The sequence below is a fragment of the Pristiophorus japonicus genome, chromosome 1, assembly GCF_044704955.1.
Source record: "Pristiophorus japonicus isolate sPriJap1 chromosome 1, sPriJap1.hap1, whole genome shotgun sequence".
Lineage (NCBI taxonomy): Eukaryota > Metazoa > Chordata > Chondrichthyes > Pristiophoridae > Pristiophorus > Pristiophorus japonicus.
The window spans coordinates 124,994,039-125,015,093 of NC_091977.1; the positions used below are offsets into that span (position 1 = coordinate 124,994,039).

The window sequence follows — 21,055 nt, forward strand, 5'->3', positions numbered from 1 at the left end:
TGTAAATAATTCAAAATATAAAAAAAATAAATTTATATTTAATTTACATTATTTAGTTTGAAGGTAAGTGACACAATATGTGAATAAAGATGATATATTCTCTTTTCTTATGTCTACAAATAAATAAAATAATTAATTCTATGAACTTACTTATATTTAGGTATTAATATGCCACCAAGGCATGATCCAAAAATAGAAACTCCCATCGCAACTATCCCATTCCAGAAGCTCAGCTCTGCCGGAGAGAAACTATGCTCCAGTAAAAACATTGGAAACATGCTCACAGCACCCTGTTCTCCTGAAAATAGAGAACAAAATTGATGCACAAATCAAAATAATAGCACAGTACTTTGGCAACAATAAATGAGAATGTGTTGTGGCTTGAGGAAAAGTATTCTAATATGTTAAAATATTGGATACAACCAGGATCTTTGAATTCATTATTGTTTTCAGATTGTGGACACATATTATTTCCGAATGAAATTTTTGAGTCATCTTTTTTGACTTTGCAGTTTAAACTGTGCACCTATCGGGACGGGGATGATATCTAAAGCCCTCATCCAATCAGAATCTTTGTGTTCTTTTCTAGTTAGATTATAAAAAACAGATGCTAGAATGACCAGTCTGTAGTTTTCACATTTGTCTTTCCCAACTGTTCATAGGTTTCTAGCTAGTTCTGCAACCCATATTGTGCAGTCAACCAGGATTACAGTTCTTGATTTTTATTTAAACTCTTCAAATTTGCCTCGCATACTTAAATAAAAATTCTGGGAACAATTTAGCTTCACACAGAAAAGATAAATAAATTGATAGATCATAGACAACTGTGAATTGTTACAATTATCTCCATAGAACAAGTGCAGAGTTTCTTTCATTTTCTATGTTATTTTTTGTGAATTTTATGCACATCAAGATGAAGGATCACCTTGCTGAGGAATGGAACAATGCCACATTTTGGGTACCCAGCATCAGCATCAAGCAGCCACAAATAAAGTTCCCTCTAATTCACCACAGCCTTAGAAAAACACCCCTGGCCCTATGTGATGTTTTCCATTTCAATTGTATTTTCTTTTATGGCATCAGATGGTAATAAAACTTGTAACAATAAGTCAGTATAAAATGAAACCATCAAAAATTAAGTTCAACATTAATTATACTCTCTTCCAAAATGCAAACACCATCAAAAACAGTCTTTGACACTTCATCCCTTCTTGATTGGGAGACATTAAATTCTAGCACCGCATTAGTAAGAACTATTTTGTTCATATATTTGTGTTGTTATATCAAGATGTAATTGTAGGGGTCAGCAATGCTTGTAATATAATTGAATCTTGCAACTGTGACATAAAAACGTAAGAATTTTTATGGAGTAAAAGGCAATGAGGGCCATTAAAATCATCCCTTTTTGATAGGTCTACCCCACCTAACCACTTTCTCAACAACTCTATCAATCACCTGTTTCCAGAAATAAGAACATAAGAAAGATATTGAATTGCTTCTTGAACCCATTTACATTCAAGTTAAATGGTTTAATGCTTCATCATAGTGAACTATCTTAGTTTCTTTCAGAATCTTGAAATTCACGAACTTCACTTTCACAACCACTTGATGCAGATTAAAATATCATATGTGTATGAATACTGCTAAATCATGACATCACTAAAATCAGTAATGTTTTATATGTATTCCATTGACTCAGCTCTAGGTTACTTACAAAATATTACTATAACTATCACAATAGTCATTTCACTACAACATCCTTAAGGCATGTACAAAATATGTGAATGCAAATATGTTACTAAGATTTATTTGGTGAATAGATCATAACTGAATGTTGAGGATAAAGTAAAAACCTACTCCTTAAATGCTGGCAATTTTGTAAATGTAGTAATCCAGACAGATTACCTGCTGGGAGACTATTTTTAGTAATCCGTCTGGTGCTGTTGTAATTGTGGATTTTTGGATTACTGCTAAATTCTAACCCCATTGGTGCATTGAAGCTGCAATTGGAACTTGTAACGTGGTACTATGATACAGTACATTAACTGTGCGACAGACATAAAGAAAAATAAATCCCTATACAGTAATCCCCTTCTGGTACCTTACTCTTATTATGGTCTAATGATGGAAAATTATTTCACTCAACTAAGATTTACTATAATCAGTTTCTGTGTACTTTACTGTTACACATTACTCTCAGAAGCAGATTAGCCAGTCACACCTCTTTAAATCAAACACATTACATTCTTTATTAATACCAATACTAAGGCAGATTTATTTTTCTGTGTCATAATAGCTTCACCTAGTGGACCTGCAGTGAACTTCAGGCTTGAGAATGTCTTATTTCATGCTTTGGCCTTTACTGCCCCTATTAGATTTAGCTTTTTAATGACATATTTGCAACACTTTGGGGAAAAATGTGGCATTAGAAAGCAAGTGTTGATCTGAAATACAGTCCCACTCTTAAATGTGACGGGGAGTGATGCCTACCCATTTGCATTGTGTTCAGTTCTGGCCTCAACACCCATGAGCTAACACAGTGCCCCAGGATCTACTATGTCATTACATGAAGCACAACCTATCAATGTGAATCAGACTCTCCAGATGGTTAAACTGCCAGTAGGCAAATATTTCGTCTAGCCAGGTTATGCTGGCTACAAATACTCAGTCTCAGCCTTAACTATGTGCTCAGCACACACATGCCTGCAAATAAATAGTGGGGTTATGAGTTTTGGAGGAAAAAGATGCACTCAGATCATTCAGTCACAACAACTTAAGCACAGTGGAGAATGCTTTGGATTGTCATATTCCCCACCATCCCAGGAGTCAGAACTTACACCACAAGGCAAGTATAAACACATTCACCCAGAATTTGCAACTTGCGGCGTGCCCATTAGTTAAGACTTTTTCCATCACCCTTCAGCTCGAAGTTAGTGATCAGGTGTTTAGCTGAAAGAGCAGGAGGCTTTCTTATTGAATGAGAAGAGCTTGGAGATGGCATGGAGAGAGACATATGAGAAATTAGAGGGAGACAATGGGTCGGGACTAGAGTAGGAGAGAGATTGGGAGAGTTGGTTTGGTTTGGGGAACAAGAGTAGGGGGAGGAAGTAGCACAGGCAGCTGAACAGATGGTCTTTATCTTAGTGAAAGAAACCAGGAGCCCCTTGCCCTTGTTGGTAGGGTTGAGGGTGGCGGGTGCAGGGAGAGGGGTTTAAGAAGACAGCTGGCAATAGAAAATCTGAGCCAGGGGTTATGTTTGCCCTCTAGATGATTGTAGAGTAGTGGGCAGTGCGCATCCATTTTTTCTTAATGCGCAGTACCTTACAATGATATATTTGTATTAAATTCCAATTGCTTCTGTTCTGCCCATTTACAGATTTTATCTAGTTCCTGTTGTAAATTCCTGGCTGCTTCCTTCAACTTTACATTAAGTTTCAGTTTGGACCCTGACTCTGGATTCAGGCTGCGTATACACTATAATTGAAGCATCCGTGCAAAGTGAAACTGTTTCACAACAAAGCTACTGTTGTAATGCAAATGCACCGTAAAACATGCCCCAGCACTGATCCCGAAGGTACTCCATGCAGTATTACACACCATTACGATTTCATTCCTCTAGCAAGTACTACGGCTCCATTTCTTCCAGCCAGTTTCTTATCCATTTCGGAGTTTCACCCAAAATTCCTACTGATTGAGGTCATGATTTCAGCCTTTGTGAGAAGTTTGGCAGTCCAGTACAGCACGTCATAGGGTTTACAACAGACCGCTTCATATGTCACCTAGATCAATGAGGTAGCTAAGGTAAGATCTTCCTTTCTGAAGTTATTAGGTAATTATTGGCGATAATCCTCAAGTTTGCTCATAATATCTAAAGACATTATTTTACCTATTATTGGGTTGTCGTTTACCAGATTTGATTGCTGTGTGATAAAATTTCAAGTATGCAGCTATTAAACAGAACTACATCTGAGAAAATTGTGCTCATGGTACCAGCCCTTTTGTTCAATACCTGATGTACTTGGAATGCTGATATGCCCACCTCATCCCTCAATAATAGCTATCAAACTGTGGCCTTGTTTTCTAACTCTGGAAAGTTAAGTTTGCCTGCTGAAAAGATGATTTTGCTGCTGTTACACTATTCTTGGCTGCCTTAAAAATACAGTTGACTGCAGTCATGGTGGTCTAGCATGGCTGCCTTCAGGGCTGGAGAAGGGGTAGCAGCAAGGAAGACAGAGGCGAGGGGCAACAAGGGGAAGGAGGAGGATGGCACTGCGCAGAAGATCAGACCCACAGCAGGTATTCAGAGAGCACTTCTCCTACATGAAATTCACTGAGGAGCAATATATGAGGCGCCTTCACAAAGGATGCTCTCAGCTGCTGCAGCCGTGATTCAAGGATCACACGAAGGCATGACCAGCACTGGCTGTGACTGTCAAGGTCACTGTAATCCTTAATCTTTATGACATGGGCTCCTTGCAGGCTGTGGTAGGTAACATCAGCAACATGTCAATTCGCAGGCCACCAATATATCAGGGAGATCATGGAGGCTCTCTACACCTACATCTTGTTCCCTATGGCCAGAGCAAAGCAGAACTAGAGAGCACTAGGTTTCATCCACATTGCCTTGTGTGCACCCCATCAACAGCTTAGTATCTTTTTGAATCAAGAAACAAATTTCACTCCCTCAACGTACAGCTGGTTTGCAACCACAGGCAGTGCATCAAGCAGGTGTGTGCCCGGTATCCTGGCAGCAGTCATGGTTCATTCATCCTGCACCAGTCCTCTGTGCTGCCTTTATTCCAGCCAGGCGGGCTATGGGCAACAAGGGCTATCCTCTCCACACCTGGCTCTTGACTCCGGTCAGGAATCTGGGCAGTTGTAGAACTGGTCTACAACGAGAGCCTATAATCAGAAACAGAATTGAAAAAACAATTGGCATTACTAAGCAATGCTTCTGCTGCCTGGACTGTTCCAGAGGAGCTTTGCAGTACACACCTGAGGTCGTCTGCTGCATAATATTGTGATGATGAGGGACCAGCAACAAGAAGTGCAACAGAAGCAGGAGGACGAAGATCAGGAAAGGCATCGACCACCTGTGCCGCTAGCTGCCAGATCTCTCAGAGAGCAGCTCATTGAACAGCGCTTCACCTAAACCATTCCTCCCATTCCCAATACAACAATCCTTAGTACCGTCATTAGTAACATGATCCAATTGCCTTCCTTCAGTCCACTCATTTGGCCCTTGCCCGCTCTTCACTTCACATAAACACCAATGCCAAATTCAGAACAATAAAACAAAATTTATCAACTCAATTCCATTTCTAACTAACAGAAATAATTATGAATCATCCTTGTGTAAGCGCTTTGTACCTGTCTTGTGTGCTCGTTTACCTAACTTTGTGTTCCTACGAAGCATTTCCCCAGTGGCTACAGCTTGGGAGGTGAAAAGGCTGCAGAGCTTCCATTGAAGTTATTTCAGATGGCCATGGTGGGCGACCTCAATCAACTCTGGGCAGACTGCAGCATCTGGGCGTGAGCTGGAGTAGTCTGGTCCAGCTGGTTGTGTGGTAATGACAAGGGCACTGCCGGAGTGAATGGTGGGGAGCAGGCATGTTGTAGTCTGGAGAGAGGACAGCAGGTGCTTCTCCCATGCAGCCATGGCCACTCTCCTGGGAATGCGCCTCAGCACTTCTCCAGTTCTGTGCGAGTACAGGAGTCAGGCAACATTCTGGAAGCCCCTATCAACAGTGGCCCTCAAATCCAAGATAGCAGCTATCTGAGCTCCCATGACAGCTGTAGGAGCTGTCACGACAGGCTCCATGAAGGTGGACACCATTATTGTGGTTCCTGGAGATGACTGCTCAGTTCATGTTGGACAGAATGGTCTCCATGCTCTGTGCAAAGCTTTGACACAAGCTGGAGCTGCACCCCTCCATGCTCCGTGACACTGTGCGCAAACTGGCAGGCTGCCCAGTGCACATAGCATTCTCTGGAATACTCTCATCAGCTTTATTCGTTAGGTTAGGCTCTCGAATTCAGCACACGAGTCCTCTGCAACAGTGCTAGTATGTGATCTCGCCCTCCAGTGATTTGGCACCTGTGGCATCCTATTCCCCTGCCCTCGATCCTGTCCACTTGTGCCAGGTGAGTCACCACGTGAAAGCCCCTCCTCTAACCGAGCCTCTAACGTACGTGCGGAGCCATTATCTGAGCTGGTGCTTGCGAGGTTGAGACTGAGTGATGCTGCATCAGGCAGGCTGAAATCCTCTTCCTAACGTGGCAGAGGCATGTTGATACCTTCAGCACCTGAAAGCAAAGAGAGAGACAAGGGTTAGCTTTCAGTGTAAAGGAAAGGCAGAGAGAGAGAAGAGGCTGTTAAAAGCTTCTGCAGTTTGTCATGCAGAGTGTTCGGAGTGAGTTAGAAGTAATAAGGGAGAGAGAGAATATGGTGTGAAGAAACCCTGCGTGTCGTCTCCTCCAACCTCGTCACTCGTCACAGCTATGACTCTCTGCCTTCACATGATGGTCATGTTTTCTTCAAGGAGGGAAAAGAGTGAGTACAGAGTGAGTACAAGTGGACTCGATCTCCTCCGCCAGCAGCCTGCTGTCTAAAGTTGTGGGGGACCTTCTCCAGCAAGGAGGAATTGCCTTAGTGACAGTCTTGTGAGGTGCTTAGATGGAATTCCATTGGAATAGTTGCTATACAGTATGTCAGATATGAGGGCTCGGGGTGGTGAGGGTTGCAATAATGGGGAGTGTGTGAGTATGAGGAGAAGGAGATGTAGTGAAGTGTGAGTGCAGTGATTGTAGGAGTGAAGGGAAGCAGGGGAGGGGAATATTGAGAGTAATAAGGCTGGAGGTTGTGAAGGTGTGAACAGAAAGTAAGAGAGTAGTATTCTTACCTTGATGACCCTGGTGAGCTTATTGAACTTTTTCTGGCTTTGCATCCATGTCTTGGGAGCTAAGCTTGTGGCATCGACCTCCTCTGTGACCTCTTTCCATTTCCACTGGCGGCGGTGGAGTTGCCTGGAGGACTTTCCGTCCACTGGGAGGAAGAAGATCTTTCTCCTCCTGTCCACTGCCTGCACCAGGTTTCCAAGGTAGCAGCTTAAAACCTTTTGCCCATTTAGTCTTGTTGCCTTGCTGCAGCCATTTATCTATTCACAAGAATTTCCATTTTGTCTGCAGCCAGAATTCACTTCCCATTTTAGGAGGTGCTGGCTGCCTTTAAGTGGCGCCAAAGGCGCCCAATATCTCGCCCATCAAACAGGCTTGTTTCAAGCTAATCAGCAGGCAACACAAATATAACGTATTGCCTGGAAGTACACTAACAGGCGCATTCAGTACATGCCCTGCCCCCTGCACACCTGTTTTTGGAAGCTATCGAATTTTTAGACTGGTAAATTTAAATCTTTGGGACATTAGAAATAAGATTAATCCTTTTAGTCATTAGCTCTTTGACCTCATGTATGTTTCTGGTGTTAGAGCTTCACATTTATTGCTATAAAAGCACTGAAATTATTGTATCTTAACAATCCATTGCCAATACCATACCTTTTACCTAGAAACAAAAATAGATCCCATAGTTTGATCTTATTACTGAAAATGGATTTATTTAATTGAGGAATCGCCAATTTTGCAGTACTTTTTATTTACTCTGATAACTACCAGCTTCTAAACACTGCTATTATATACACAGTAGGTGTAAATCTATTTGGGCTAAAACTAATACATTTAAATAAAAAACTAGTTTTGTAAAATAATGCGAGAATTAATCAAAATGCTTAAAATGACAAAGTTGTGGCTTTTTCAAACAGGCTGTCCTGGTTATAAACTGCTAGTGGAAAATATAATCACATTAGGTACCTGAAGTGGGTCTGACATGTTTATTGAGTCCTGTTGGTTTAAGATTACCTGTATTTTCTAGTGTTCTTTTTAAAAATATTCCACTTCAGAGCCCAGGAACACTATGTTGGGAAATAAACACTTATTGCAGCTCAAGTGTTGTAAGCTTGATTTCAAACTACTTACTCACAATTTTCTGGGCGACGACCATAGGCCCAATTATCAATTAACCATGATTTTGTTGTTAATGATCAATCAGTAAATGCACTAATATCCATACTTAGTCTCACAAAGGTTCGGCACCCATTCTTTTTCTCTTGTGAAGCACTTTGGGATGTTTTTCTACATTATATGAATGTAATTTATTATTGTTTTTGAGAGGAATTATATCCATTCCTCACTGCCAGTCGAAGACAATGAAACAGCTCCACTGCCCACAACCCATTTTCTGGAGCCTGCTTCATTTGGAGACTATTTAAAGCAGCACAAAACTAACTGGTAGGGGGATAAATTACACTGGCAATGTAATGCCAGCTTTGCACTGCATAAAAATATTGGCACAGTCTGTCCTCTTCAACACCATTACTCAGTTCCTATTGAATTTAGTTAAAGTAAAATCTAAATTTTTCCCACATGCTTTCTACATCTGCTTGATTAACATGTCAGGTTGGCTCTGTTGATAACACTCTCACCTCTTGAGTTATAAGGTTGTGGGTTCACGTCCACTCCAGTACTTCAATACGTAAACTAGACTGACAACTCAGGACAATACTGAGGGAGTACTGCGTTCTCAGAACTGCGGTCTTTCATTACATCAAGGATGACAACTCAAGTGGGTGTTAGATATCCTATGGCAGTATTTGAAGAGCAGCATAGAGCTCTCCTAGTGTCCTGGCCAGCAATCCCCCGTCCCCCGCCCCCCCCACACACAACCAGCACCACTAAAGCAGATTAACTGGTCATCCATCTCACTGCTATTTGTGGAAACTTGCTGTGCACACAATGGCCATACATTTGCCTACCTAATTGTAACTTTAAAATAATGAATAGTATGCAAAATATTTTGAGACATTTCAAAGAAACATGATAAGGTGTAATACAAGTGTGCATCTTTCTTCTTTCATTGTTATTACATTCACATATTAATTTTTATGCCATTTTTATATTAATATTTCACCCAGTATCCTGAAAATATCTGACCTTGCACCACTTGTCCTGTTGAAAACAAACAGCACTGAGCATGAGTAAATGTATTCACCAGACAGTAAAATTGAATTGCATGACCTTTAATTGAAGTCGTCATGTTCTGTTATTTTAACTGTGCTGCATCAATAATGTTTGGATGCTAGCTATTGATTTAGTCTGGATCAGAGATAAGTAACTGAAATCAAAGTTCCCTACTGAAGTAATTTTTGCTATCAAGATTATTTTTAAAGGGAATATGTGCATTTTCCCTGTTATGTTGCTTTTATATTCCATCACATCATACATGGGAGGTTTTCCAGTATGGTCAATCTGTTGTAGCCTAACATCACTATAAATATTAATGAAACCAAAAACCATGCTAAGTTTCTAATTTCAACAAATATAGCACCATAGATAGCAATTATACAGCATTGAAATCACTCTGCAATTAATTGGGAAAAAATTAGAAAAAAAGAAAAATGATAATACTGTTCAAAACTGTCCACAAGGATTTGGGTTGTTGCGATTAAAACGTTGCTTCATTAGATGCAAATTTATGGGAGGAAATTAACACAGATATCAGGGTACCAGATGCCGCAAAAAATAAACTAGGTTCTTATTTGATGCATGACTCTCCAGTGGTTCTTATGAAGTAATGGTAAGGGACTATCCCAAATTGTGACTTTTTTTCAGCAAGTGCAACACATCTTCAGAGTGATGAACTGTGTAATAAAAGGACAACTAGTTCCTCCTTCCAATTACTTGAAACCCAAATCTGTCAACTGACTTAAAATCACTATGGCAAATAGTAAGGCTTTTCGAGTTATCCATAGGCCCTAGCTGAGGACTGGGCCTTCCTAACTCTGTTCAGCTGCTCAGAAACTGTGATTTATTTTTCTCTGTGAATGTTGTGCTCATCAAGGGATGTGAGTGCAGGGGAATGAAACATAATCCAATTTTTAGCACCCAGTGTTAGAATAATAACTTCCAGGTCAGGTATAAAAGATATATAGCGCCTTTCACATTCTCAAAGTGCTTCACAGCCAATGAATTACTTTTGAAGTGTAGGCACTGTTGTTACATAGGCAAACATGCTAGTTAATCTGCCCATAGCAAGGTCCCACACAGAGTAATGAGATAAAGGATTAGTTCATCTATTCTTGGTGAAAAAATAGCACTATGGTGCTGTTCGACCTGAAACATTAACTCTGCTTTTCTCTCCACAGACGCTGCCTGACCCGCTGAGATTTCCAACATTTTCTGTTTTGATTCTTGCTGAATGTTGGTTTAGGGATGACAATTGGCCATGACATCGGAGATCTCTCTGCTCTTCTTGAAGTAGAGTCATGGGATCTTTTGCAGCCAACAGGCAAACAGAGCCTTAGTTTAACTTACCATCCTAAAGGTGAATGTAGCATGTGTAAATGCAGTGTTAATCTCCCCATCTCTGCCCAATAATATGCTTAGAAACTGTGATTTAAATGTAATTTAAAATGAAGAAATGAACAAATAAAACAAATTAACAGCCTCAGAAACATGATTTGTTCTTAAACAAAATAGGGTACAGAAACGGTATTAATGATTACAAGATTGAGTTTCACCAGCCATCCTGCCATTGTGTTAGAAATGCATAGAACCCCGCAACAAATCATAGACTGCTGTATCCTCCTGATAGAAGCAGAATCTCTGATGCTACATGCTCCTTTTGACTTAAGAATAAAAAAACAATACTGTGGAAGCTGTAAAACTGAAATAAAAAACAGAAAATACTAGAAACACTCCCCAGGTCAGGCAACATCTGTAGAGAAACAGAATTAACGTTTCAAGTTGATGACCTTTTATCAGAACTGGAAGATGTTAGAAATGAACAGCTATAAAATTTATGCAAGTGCAAAGCCAGAGAAAGGGGAGGGCATAGGAAAATAATAAAAGGGAACAGTCGGTGACAGGATGAAAGGCAGAAGTGATTAAATGACATTTTTCAGTTCTGATGAAAGGTCATCGACATGAAATGTTAACTCTGCTTTTCTTGCCACAGATGCTGCCTGACCAGCTTAGTCTTGCCAGCATTTTCTGTTTTTATTGCTACTTTGACTGCTAATCTTGGACAGCACTACTTTGGAGGGACATATAAAAAGACAGCAATATAATACGTTGAAGTTAAAATCATTCTAGGTTAGAAGGGTTGAATCAAGAGCACTCTTCTGAACATTTGGGCTGGCCCCTTAAAATAGTTGTGTATAATTGTCCATTTGTAAATACTTATTCTTGAATATACACTGACATTTCTAGAGTTTGCAATAAGAGACAATCATGGACCTGATCTCAAATAACTTTGGACACTTAGTTCAAAGCAGAAGCTGTTAAGAGTATTGCAGTCATGATGTTAAACACTATTTTAATGGACAAAAATGGGTATAAAAGTATTGCCTTTAGTGAAAGGCAAGAAATAGTTAATCACCAAACTATATGGAGGCTTCAGCCTGAGCTAAGGATAGTCAAATATTATGCACTGCGTTTTCATGATATTTTCCTTGTTTGTATTTGGTATGCTGTTTTGGTTTTGTGTGACTGCTATTTGCTTTTAATTTGTAAATTTGGAATGAAGTAATGAAAATAAATTCATGCCTTTACCTTATTGCTGATTGCTGATTGCTTTAGTGGGTATCCTGAAAGCTACCTGTTGTCTTTGAAGGGTACTACAATTATAGGATACTCATTCATGACAGCTTATAACTCGCACCACTTAACATCCTCTACAGCATTGATAATGGTGTAGATCCCTTCACATGCTGGACAGAAACTCAAAAGTGAATGGACAGTTAAATCCTGTTAAATTTGTCATGCAACAGTGATTCAGACAAATGACAGACAAGATCATTAGTTTTATTTTATCACTCTATGACTATCGGATCAGTAACTGGAATCCTGAAATGTTATGAAATTAGAATCAGGAACTACCTTAATTAATGTCAAATTCCTGCCCTTCAATATAGATTTCTCACACATTCCACCAGAGGGAGCTTCATACCTGATTACTGACAAAATTATAACACCAGAGGGAGCAAACGCACACGCCACATAAACAAAGCCATAAAACTGCTATCCCACCAGAGGTAATGCCACAGCATTCATTCCTTTTCATTATTAATTTACGATTTTCTCCGTAAACTTGAGCTCATCCAAAACTCTATTGCTCGTGTCCTAACTCGCACCAAGTCCCATTCAAACAAGAAATTAGGGATGCGTGCAATAAAGGTACAGCAGTTATCATGGACGACTTTAATCTACATATTGACTGGGCTAACCAAACTGGTGGCAATACGGTGGAGGAGGATTTCCTGGAGTGTATTAGGGATGGTTTTCTAGACCAATATGTCGAGGAACCAACTAGAGGGCTGGCCATCTTAGACTGGGTGATGTGTAATGAGTAAGGACTAATTACCAACCTTGTTGTGCGAGGCCTTATGGGGGAAAGTGACCATAATATGGTAGAATTCTTTATTAAGATGGAGAGTGACACAGTTAATTCAGAGACTAGGGTCCTGAACTTAAGGAAAGGCAACTTCGATGTTATGAGGCGTGAATTGGCTAGAATAGACTGGCAAATGATACTTAAAGGGTTGACGGTGGATAGGCAATGGCAAATATTTAAAGATCACATGGGTGGATGGGGAAGGTGGCTTAACCATGGCTAACAAGGGAAATTAAGGATAGTGTTAAATCCAAGGAAGAGGCTTATAAATTGGTCAGAAAAAGCAGCAAACCTGAGGACTGGGAGAAATTTAGAATTCAGCAGAGGAGGACAAAGGTTTTAATTAGGAGGAGGAAAATAGAGTATGAGAGGAAGCTTGCCGGGAACATAAAAACTGACTGCAAAAGCTTCTATAGATATGTGAAGAGAAAAAGATTAGTAAAGACAAACTTAGGTCCGTTGCAGTCAGATTCAGATGAATTTATAATGGGGAACAAAGAAATGGCAGACCAATTGAACAAACACTTTGGCTCTGTCATCACGGAGGAAGACACAAATAACCTTCCAGAAGTACGAGGGGACCGTGGGTTTAGTGAGAAGGAGGAACGAAAGGATATCCTTATTAGGCGGGAAATTGTGTTGGGGAAATTGATGGGATTGAAGGCCGATAAATCCCCGGGGCCTAATAGTCTGCATCCCAGAGTACTTAAGGAAGTGGCCATAGAAATAGTGGATGCATTGGTGATCATTACCCAACAGTCTATCGACTCTGGATCAGTCCCTATGGATTGGAGGGTAGCTAATGTAACACCACTTTTTTTTTAAAGTAGGGAGAGAGAAAACGGGTAATTATAGACCGGTTAGCCTGACATCAGTAGTGGGAAAATGTTGGAATCAATTATTAAAGATGAAAGAGCAGCGCATTTGGAAAGCAGTGACAAGATCGGTCCAAGTCAGCATGGATTTACGAAAGGGAAATCATGCTTGACAAATTTTCTGGAATTTTTTTGAGGATGTAACTAGTAGAGTGGACAAGGGAGAACCAGTGGATGTGGTGTATTTGGACTTTCAAAAGGCTTTTGACAAGGTCTCACACAAGAGATTGGTGTGCAAAATCAAAGCACATGGTATTGGGGGTAATGTACTGACGTGGATAGAGAACTGATTGGCAGACAGGAAGCAGAGAGTCGGGATAAATGGGTCCTTTTCAGAATGACAGGCAGCGACTAGTGGGGTGCCGCAAAGCTCAATGCTGGGCTCAGCTCTTTACAATATACATTAATGATTTAGATAAAGGAATTGAGTGTAATATATCCAAGTTTGCAAATGACACTAAACTGGGTGGCAGTGTGAGCTGTGAGGAGGATGCTAAGAGGCTGCAGGATGACTTGGACAGGTTAGGTGAGTGGGCAAATGCATGGCAGATGCAGTATAATGTGGATAAATGTGAGGTTATCCACTTTGGGGGCAAAAACACGAAGGCAGAATATTACCTGAATGGCGGCAGATTAGGAAAAGGGGAGGTGCAACGAGACCTGGGTGTCATGGTTCATCAGTCATTGAAAGTTGGCATGCAGGTACAGCAGGTGGTAAAGAAGGCAAATGGCCTTCATAGCTAGGGGATTTGAGTATAGGAGCAGGGAGGTCTTACTGCAGTTGTACAGAGCCTTGGTGAGGTCTCACCTGGAATATTGTGTTCAGTTTTGGTCTCCTAATCTGAGGAAGGACATTCTTGCTATTGAGGGAGTGCAGCGAAGGTTCCCGGGATGGTTGGACTGACATATGAGGAGAGACTGGATCAGCTGGGCCTTTATACACTGGAGTTTAAAAGGATGAGAGGGGGTCTCATAGAAACATATAAGATTCTGACGGGACTGGACAGGTTCGATGTGGGTAGAATATTCCCGATGTTGAGGAAGTCCAGAACCAGGGGACACAGTCTTAGGATAAGGGGTAGGCCATTTAGAACTGAGATGCGGAGAAACTTCTTCACTCAGAGAGCTGTTAACCTGTGGAATTCCCTACCGCAGAGAGTTGTTGATGCCAGTTCATTGGATATATTCAAGAGGGAGTTAGATATGGCCCTTATGGCTAAAGGGATCAAGAGATCAGGAGAGAAAGCAGGAAAGGGGTACTGAGGGAATAATCAGCCATGATCTTACTGAACGGTGTGCAGGCTCGAACTACTCCTGCAGCTATTTTCTATGTTTTTATGTCTGTGTTTCATCCATCATCATCATCATAGGCAGTCCCTCAGAATCGAGAAAGACTTGCTTCCACTCTAAAAATGAGTTCTTAGGTGACTGAATAGTCTAATACGAGAGTTACAGTCTCTGTCACAGGTGAGACACAGTCGTTGAGGGAAAGGGTGGGTGGGATTGGTTTGCCGTATGCTCTTTCCGCTGCCTGCGCTTGGATTCTGCATGCTCTCGGTGATGAGACTCGAGCTGCTTAGAGCCCTCCCGGATGCACTTCCTCCACTTAGGGCGGTCTTTGACCAGGGACTCCCAGGTGTCGGTGGGGATGTTGCATTTTATCAAGGAGGCTTTGAGGGTGTCCTTGAAACGTTTCCTCTGCCCACCTTGGGCTCGTTTGCCGTCACCCCTGTGCTTGCTGACCAACATTGGCACCCAGTCCAGCATTGCCTCGAATTTAAAATTCTCATCTTTGTTTTGAAATCCCTCCATGGCCTTGCCCCGCCCTTCGTCTGTAACCTCCTCCAGACCTACAACCTTCAGATCGCAATGCTCTTTAAATGTTGGCCTCTTGTGTATCCACGATTTTCATCATTCCACCATTGGCAGCTGTGCCTTCAGCTGCCAAGGCCCGAGACTCTGGAATTCCCTCCCTAAAACTCTCCGCCTCTCTCTCTTCCTTTAAGGCAAGCCTTAAAATCTACCACTTTGACGTCCTGTCCTAATATCGCCTTATGTGGCTCGGTGTCAAATTTTGTTTGATAACGTTCCTGTGAAGTGCCTTGGGACCAATATTCCTGTTAAGCTACGTGACAACGTTGCTGCACAGCTGTCTGGAGGTCCTGCACAGGTCGCTTGCCAACTTTACAATGGGAAAAACCGCGCATGTGCAGAAATTTGAAGGGGCCACACACCCCCAAAAAATTAGCGGGAACATTGCTTGGGACGTTTTACTACGTTAAAATACGGTATAAATACAAGTTGTTGATGTTTTTAAAAAATTAACAATTCTGAAAATGCTGTTATTGGCTCAAGATCAGTAAAGTATTAACATTATTAATGACAATTATGTTAGAAAATGAATTTCTAAAACCAACAAAATCCAGTTCCTCTAATGATTCATTTGTGAAAATGAGCCATTCTAAGTCAGTAAGGTGTCAGATTCAATCATGAGTTAACTATTTTCAGCAGTGGCAGTAATGGTTTGGGTGTGCAATTTGACTCAGTATCTTTAGGTTAGGGGGTGGGGAAATCAGTCAGGATTCCTACTCCTAATTGCACTGTAGTGAGTGATGTCAACACTCTCTGCCCAGGCAGCTTTGCATGAGGCCAGTATTGTACTGTATCATTTTTTAAATTCCTTCCCCTTAATAATTTAATAGGCAACATACTTAATTTATTTTCACAAGTGCCAAAGGCAGCAAACCAGTAGAGGTCTCTGTGTGCATGCACTTTCTGGCATGCATTGCTCAACTCGTGACTCAACTGGGTGACCTAGGAACGTGTGGGAGAGGGCTGGGATGTTCATGACAAGGTATGTCAGGGTGTGCAAGGAAAAAGCATTAGAGCAATTGGAAAACAGGATGGGTGCAGTTGTGATTTTTTTTCTCTATTGTTGAATTTTTTTTAGATGTATTAGGCAATAAACTTTATTTTGAGGTGATAGTGAGATGGATAAGAAACTGATGTGATTGTCCAAACTCAGGGATCGAGATGAATTTTTTGTTTTAATCTGATTGGGAAGATTTTTTTTTGGTGAATGTGATGGGGAGGATTTTTTGGAGCAGAGAAGTTTTTTGTGCAGTATGATTGGTGAGGTAACAGTAATTGAAAATAACCATTAGAAAAAAGAAAATCATAATTAATTGATGAAGTAGAAATTGGATAAATCTTTCTGATAGAAACAAATCTTTCTAAGAATTAATAAAATAAGAATATTGATCCCTTAATCTCTCTGCACCTCATCAGTTAGAATACATTTTGGTTAGGTTTTGTTAGGAAGAGTGCACTGCCACAAAATTTTTAATACATTACTAGTTACACAAAGGGACTCAAGACCAGCTAACATAAAAGGGAATCCAAAAGTCTTCTATAAGCATATAAATAGTAATCAGGTAGTTAGAGGAGGAACCAAAATGGAGACCTATGCATGGAGGCAGAGAGCATGGCTGAGGTACGAGATGGATACTTTGTATCTGCCTTTACCAAGGAAGAAGATGCTGCCAAAGTCAGTGAAAGAGGAGGTAGTTGGGATAAAAATTGATAAGGAGGAGGTACTAGAAAGGCTGACTGTACTTAACCTAGTCAAACCATCAGGAATGGATGGGATGCATCCTAGGATGCTGAGGAAAGTAAGGATGGAAATTGCGGAAGTACTGGTCATAATCTTCCAATCCTTCGTGGAAATGGGGCTGGTGCCAGAGGACTGGAGAACTGCAAATATTCAATAAAGAGTGCAAGGATAAACTCAGCAACTCCAAGCCAGTCAGTTTAACCTTGGTAGTGGAGAAACTTTTAGAAACGATAATCTGGGACAAAATTAACAGTCACTTGGACTGTTATGTATGTAAACATTGTAACTGTGTAAGACTTGCCACCAGAGGGCGCAACTGTTGGAGGCCCAAGGGTCACCTGCACACCTCGTGCAAGGGACTATAAAAGGTTGTCTGCCATGCTGCTTAGGCGCTCTGGAGTTGTATTAAAGAGATTAAGGTCACATCAGTTTTAGCTCACAGTACTCAGTCTTGTGGAGTTCTTCCATACTTAACAATTGGAGACGAGTAACAGATTACAAACTTTTAACGTGGTCATGGCTGCCGGTGGTATTTCAGAGAGATTTGTAGAGGGTGATGATTGGGAAGCCTTCGTTGAGCATCTCGACCAGTACTTCGTGGCCAACGAGCTGGATGGGGACGATAAAGCGATCAAGTGCAGGGCAATTCTGCTCACTGTGTGTGGGTCCACAGTATATGGCCTCATCAAGAATCTGCTAGCACCGGAGAAACCAGCGGAGATGACATATACAGAGTTGTGTACGCGGGTTCGGAACCACCTCAAGCCAAAAGAGAGCGTCTTAATGGCCAGGTATCGCTTCTACACGCACCACCGCTCCGAGGGCCAGGACGTGGCGAGTTATGTCGCCGACCTGAGACGCCCTGCGAGAACTTGCGAATTTGCTGGATTTTTGGGGGAAATGCTGCGAGACTATTTTGTGCCAGGCATCGTCCACGAGGTCATTCTTCGCAAGCTGCTGTCCGCCGAATCCCTAGACCTGAGCAAGGCCATCACGATAACCCAGGCATTCATATCCACGAGTGATAATACCAGACAGATATCTTCCCAGCATCGAAGTTCACCGGCAAGTACTGTGCATAAAATAACGTCGCTAGCAGGCAGAACTGCATATGGCAGGGCCTACACGTCTGCAGCTGCAAGACCTAGGATGACTCAGAGTCCGCCATCGGGCGTGAATGCAAATCCATTAGCACAATGTTGGCGCTGCGGGGGTAATCATCGAGCCCATCAATGTCGATTCAAGCACTACATGTGCAAAGACTGCGAAACAATGTGCAAGAGTGCTGCGACTCACCTCGTGGCAGAGTTGACAGAGGATGATCGATCCGGCGCTGATCACGCAGAACAAACAAGAGAGGCAACTCAACTCAAGGAAGAAGTGTATGGGGTACACACCTTCACCATCAAGAGCCCTCCTATCATGCTGAAAGTCAAATTGAACGGTATTCCGGTATCAATGGAGTTGGATGCGGGGGTGAGTCAGTCAATTATGAGCCAGAAGGCTTTTGAGAAACTGTAGGGTAACAAGGCACAAAGGCCCAAACTGAACCCGATTCAGACAAAGCTACGCACCTGCACCAAAGAGCTCATACCAGTCATTGGCAGTGTGGCAGTTAAGGTATCGCACGATGGAGCTGTGCATGATTTATTACTGTGGATTGTACCAGGTGATGGCCAAACACTATGCGGCAGAAGCTGGCTGGGAAAGATTCGATGGAACTGGGACATCAATGCACTCTCAGTGAATGATGCCTCGTGCCCCCAAGTGCTGAGCAAGTTTCCGTCGCTATTTGAACCAGGCATCAGCAACTTCACAGGTGCCAAGGTGCAGATCCATCTAGTCCCCGATGCAAGGCCCGTTCATACAAGGCTCGAGCCGTTCCATATATGATGAGGGAGAAAGTCGAGATCGAACTGGACAGGCTTCAACGAGTGGGCCAGTTCGATTGTTCCGGTGTTGAAAAGCGATGGCACGGTCATAATCTGCGGAGACTACAAGGTAACGATCAACAGAGTCTCATTACAGGACTAGCACCCGCTACCCAAGGCGGATGACCTGTTCGCAACGTTAGCGGGGGGGGAAGTCGTTCACCAAGTTGGACCTAATCTCCGCCTATGTGACACAGGAGCTGGCTAAACCTTCAAAAAGACTGACATGCATCAACACGCACAAAGGACTGTTTATATACCACAGGTGCCGTTTTGGGATTCGCTCAGTTGCTGCCATCTTCCAGAGGAACATGGAGAGTCTGCTGAAATCGGTTCCGCGCACCATTGTGTTTCAAGACGACCTCCTGATCACCGGTCGTGACACCATCGAACACCTGCACAACCTGGAAGTGGTTCTAAGTCGACTAGTCACAGTGGGACTCAGGCTGAAACAATCCAAGTGTGTTTTCCTGGAGCCAGAGGTTGAATTTTTAGGGAGAAAGATTGCGACAGACGACATCAGACCCACGGACTCAAAGACAGAGGCCATCAAGAATGCACCCAGACCACAGAATGTGACGGAGCTGCGTTCGTTCCTGGGACTCCACAACATTTTGGTAACTTTCTACCCGCGTTAAGCATTTTGCTGGAACCGTTGCACGTGTTGCTACGTAAGGGTGATGACTGAGTTTGGGGTAAATCTCAAGAGACAGCCTTTGAGAAGGCCAGAAACCTGCTTTGTTCTAATAAGTTACTTGTACTGTATGACCCATGTAAACGATTAGTGCTAGCTTGTGATGCATCTTCTTATGGGGTCGGCTGTGTGTTACAGCAAACCAATGTATCGGGCAAACTTCAACCGGTTGCATATGCGTCTAGAAGTCTGTCTAAGGCTGAAAGAGCCTACACTATGGTCGAGAAAGACGTTAGCATGTGTATATGGTGTTAAGAAAATGCACCAATACCTATTTGGACTTGGGTTTGAGCTTGAAACCGACCACAAACTGCCATTTCACTGTTTTCAGAAAGCAAAGGTATAAACACCAATGCTTCGTTCCGCATCCAAAGATGGGCACTAACATTGTCTGCCTATGACTATGTTATCCGCCACAGACCAGGCACGGAGATCTGTGCTGATGCCCTCAGTCGGCTACCATTGTCCACTACCGGGGTGGAAATGGCGCAGCCCACAGACTTGCTTCTGGTCATGGATGCTTTTGAGAGCAAGGGGTCATCCGTCACTGCTCATCAGATCAGGACCGGGACCAGCCAGGATCCTGTGATATCACTTGTGAAAAGTTGTATCCTCAATGGGAGCTGGTCGGCTGTTCCTGGGGAAATGCAAGATGAAATTAAGCCGTTTCACTGACGCAAAGATGAAATGTTCATCCATTCGGATTGTCTCTTATGGGGTAATCGCATGGTTTTGCCAAAAAAAGGCAGGGAAACGTTTATACGCGACCTACACAATACCCACCCAGGCATAGTCATGATGAAGGCTATAGCCAGGTCGCATGTTTGGTGGCCAGTATTGACTCGGACTTAGAGTCATGCGTACACCAGTGCAACACGTGCTCACAATTGAACAATGCAGCAAGGGAGGCTCCATTGAATCTGTGGTCATGGCCTCCAAACCGTGGTCCAGCATCCACGTAGATTTTGCTGGCCCCTTTCTCAGAAAGATGTTTTTAGTTGTAGTGGACGCTTACTCTAAATGGATTGAATGTGTAATTGTGTTATCCAATGTAATATATGATTCTGACGGGACTGGACAGGTTAAATGCGGGAAAAATGTTCCCGATGTTGGGGAAGTCCAGAACCAGGGGACATAGTCTTAGGATAAGGGGTAGGCCATTTAGGACTGAGATGAGGAGAAACTTCTTCACTCAGAGAGTTGTTAACCTGTGGAATTCCCTGCCACAGAGAGTTGTTGATGCCAGTTCACTGGATATATTCAAATGGGAGTTAGATATGGTTCTTATGGTTAAGGAGATCAAGGGGTATGGAGAGAAAGCAGGAAAGGGGTACTGAAGGAATGATCAGCCATGATCTTATTGAATGGCGGTGCAGGCTCGAAGGGCCGAATGGCCTTCTCCTGCACCTATTTTTCTATGTTTCTATCCAGCACATC

At 42.3% G+C, this 21,055-nt stretch overlaps 1 protein-coding gene across 3 annotated transcripts in view; it reads right to left on the reverse strand.

The window, feature by feature from the left end:
* Positions 1–21,055, reverse strand: part of mfsd3 (major facilitator superfamily domain containing 3) — a 99,679-nt gene that overhangs the window by 71,724 nt on the left and 6,900 nt on the right. For 2 of the 3 annotated variants that reach the window (XR_011593596.1, XM_070882865.1), the window contains exon 3: positions 151–298. Coding sequence is in view for 2 of the 3 variants with exons in the window: in XM_070882865.1 (XP_070738966.1) it covers positions 151–298 (148 nt within the window). In the remaining variant the exon portion in view is untranslated. The remainder of the gene's footprint in view (positions 1–150; positions 299–21,055) is intronic. The other variant, XM_070882874.1, reaches the window with a different exon arrangement.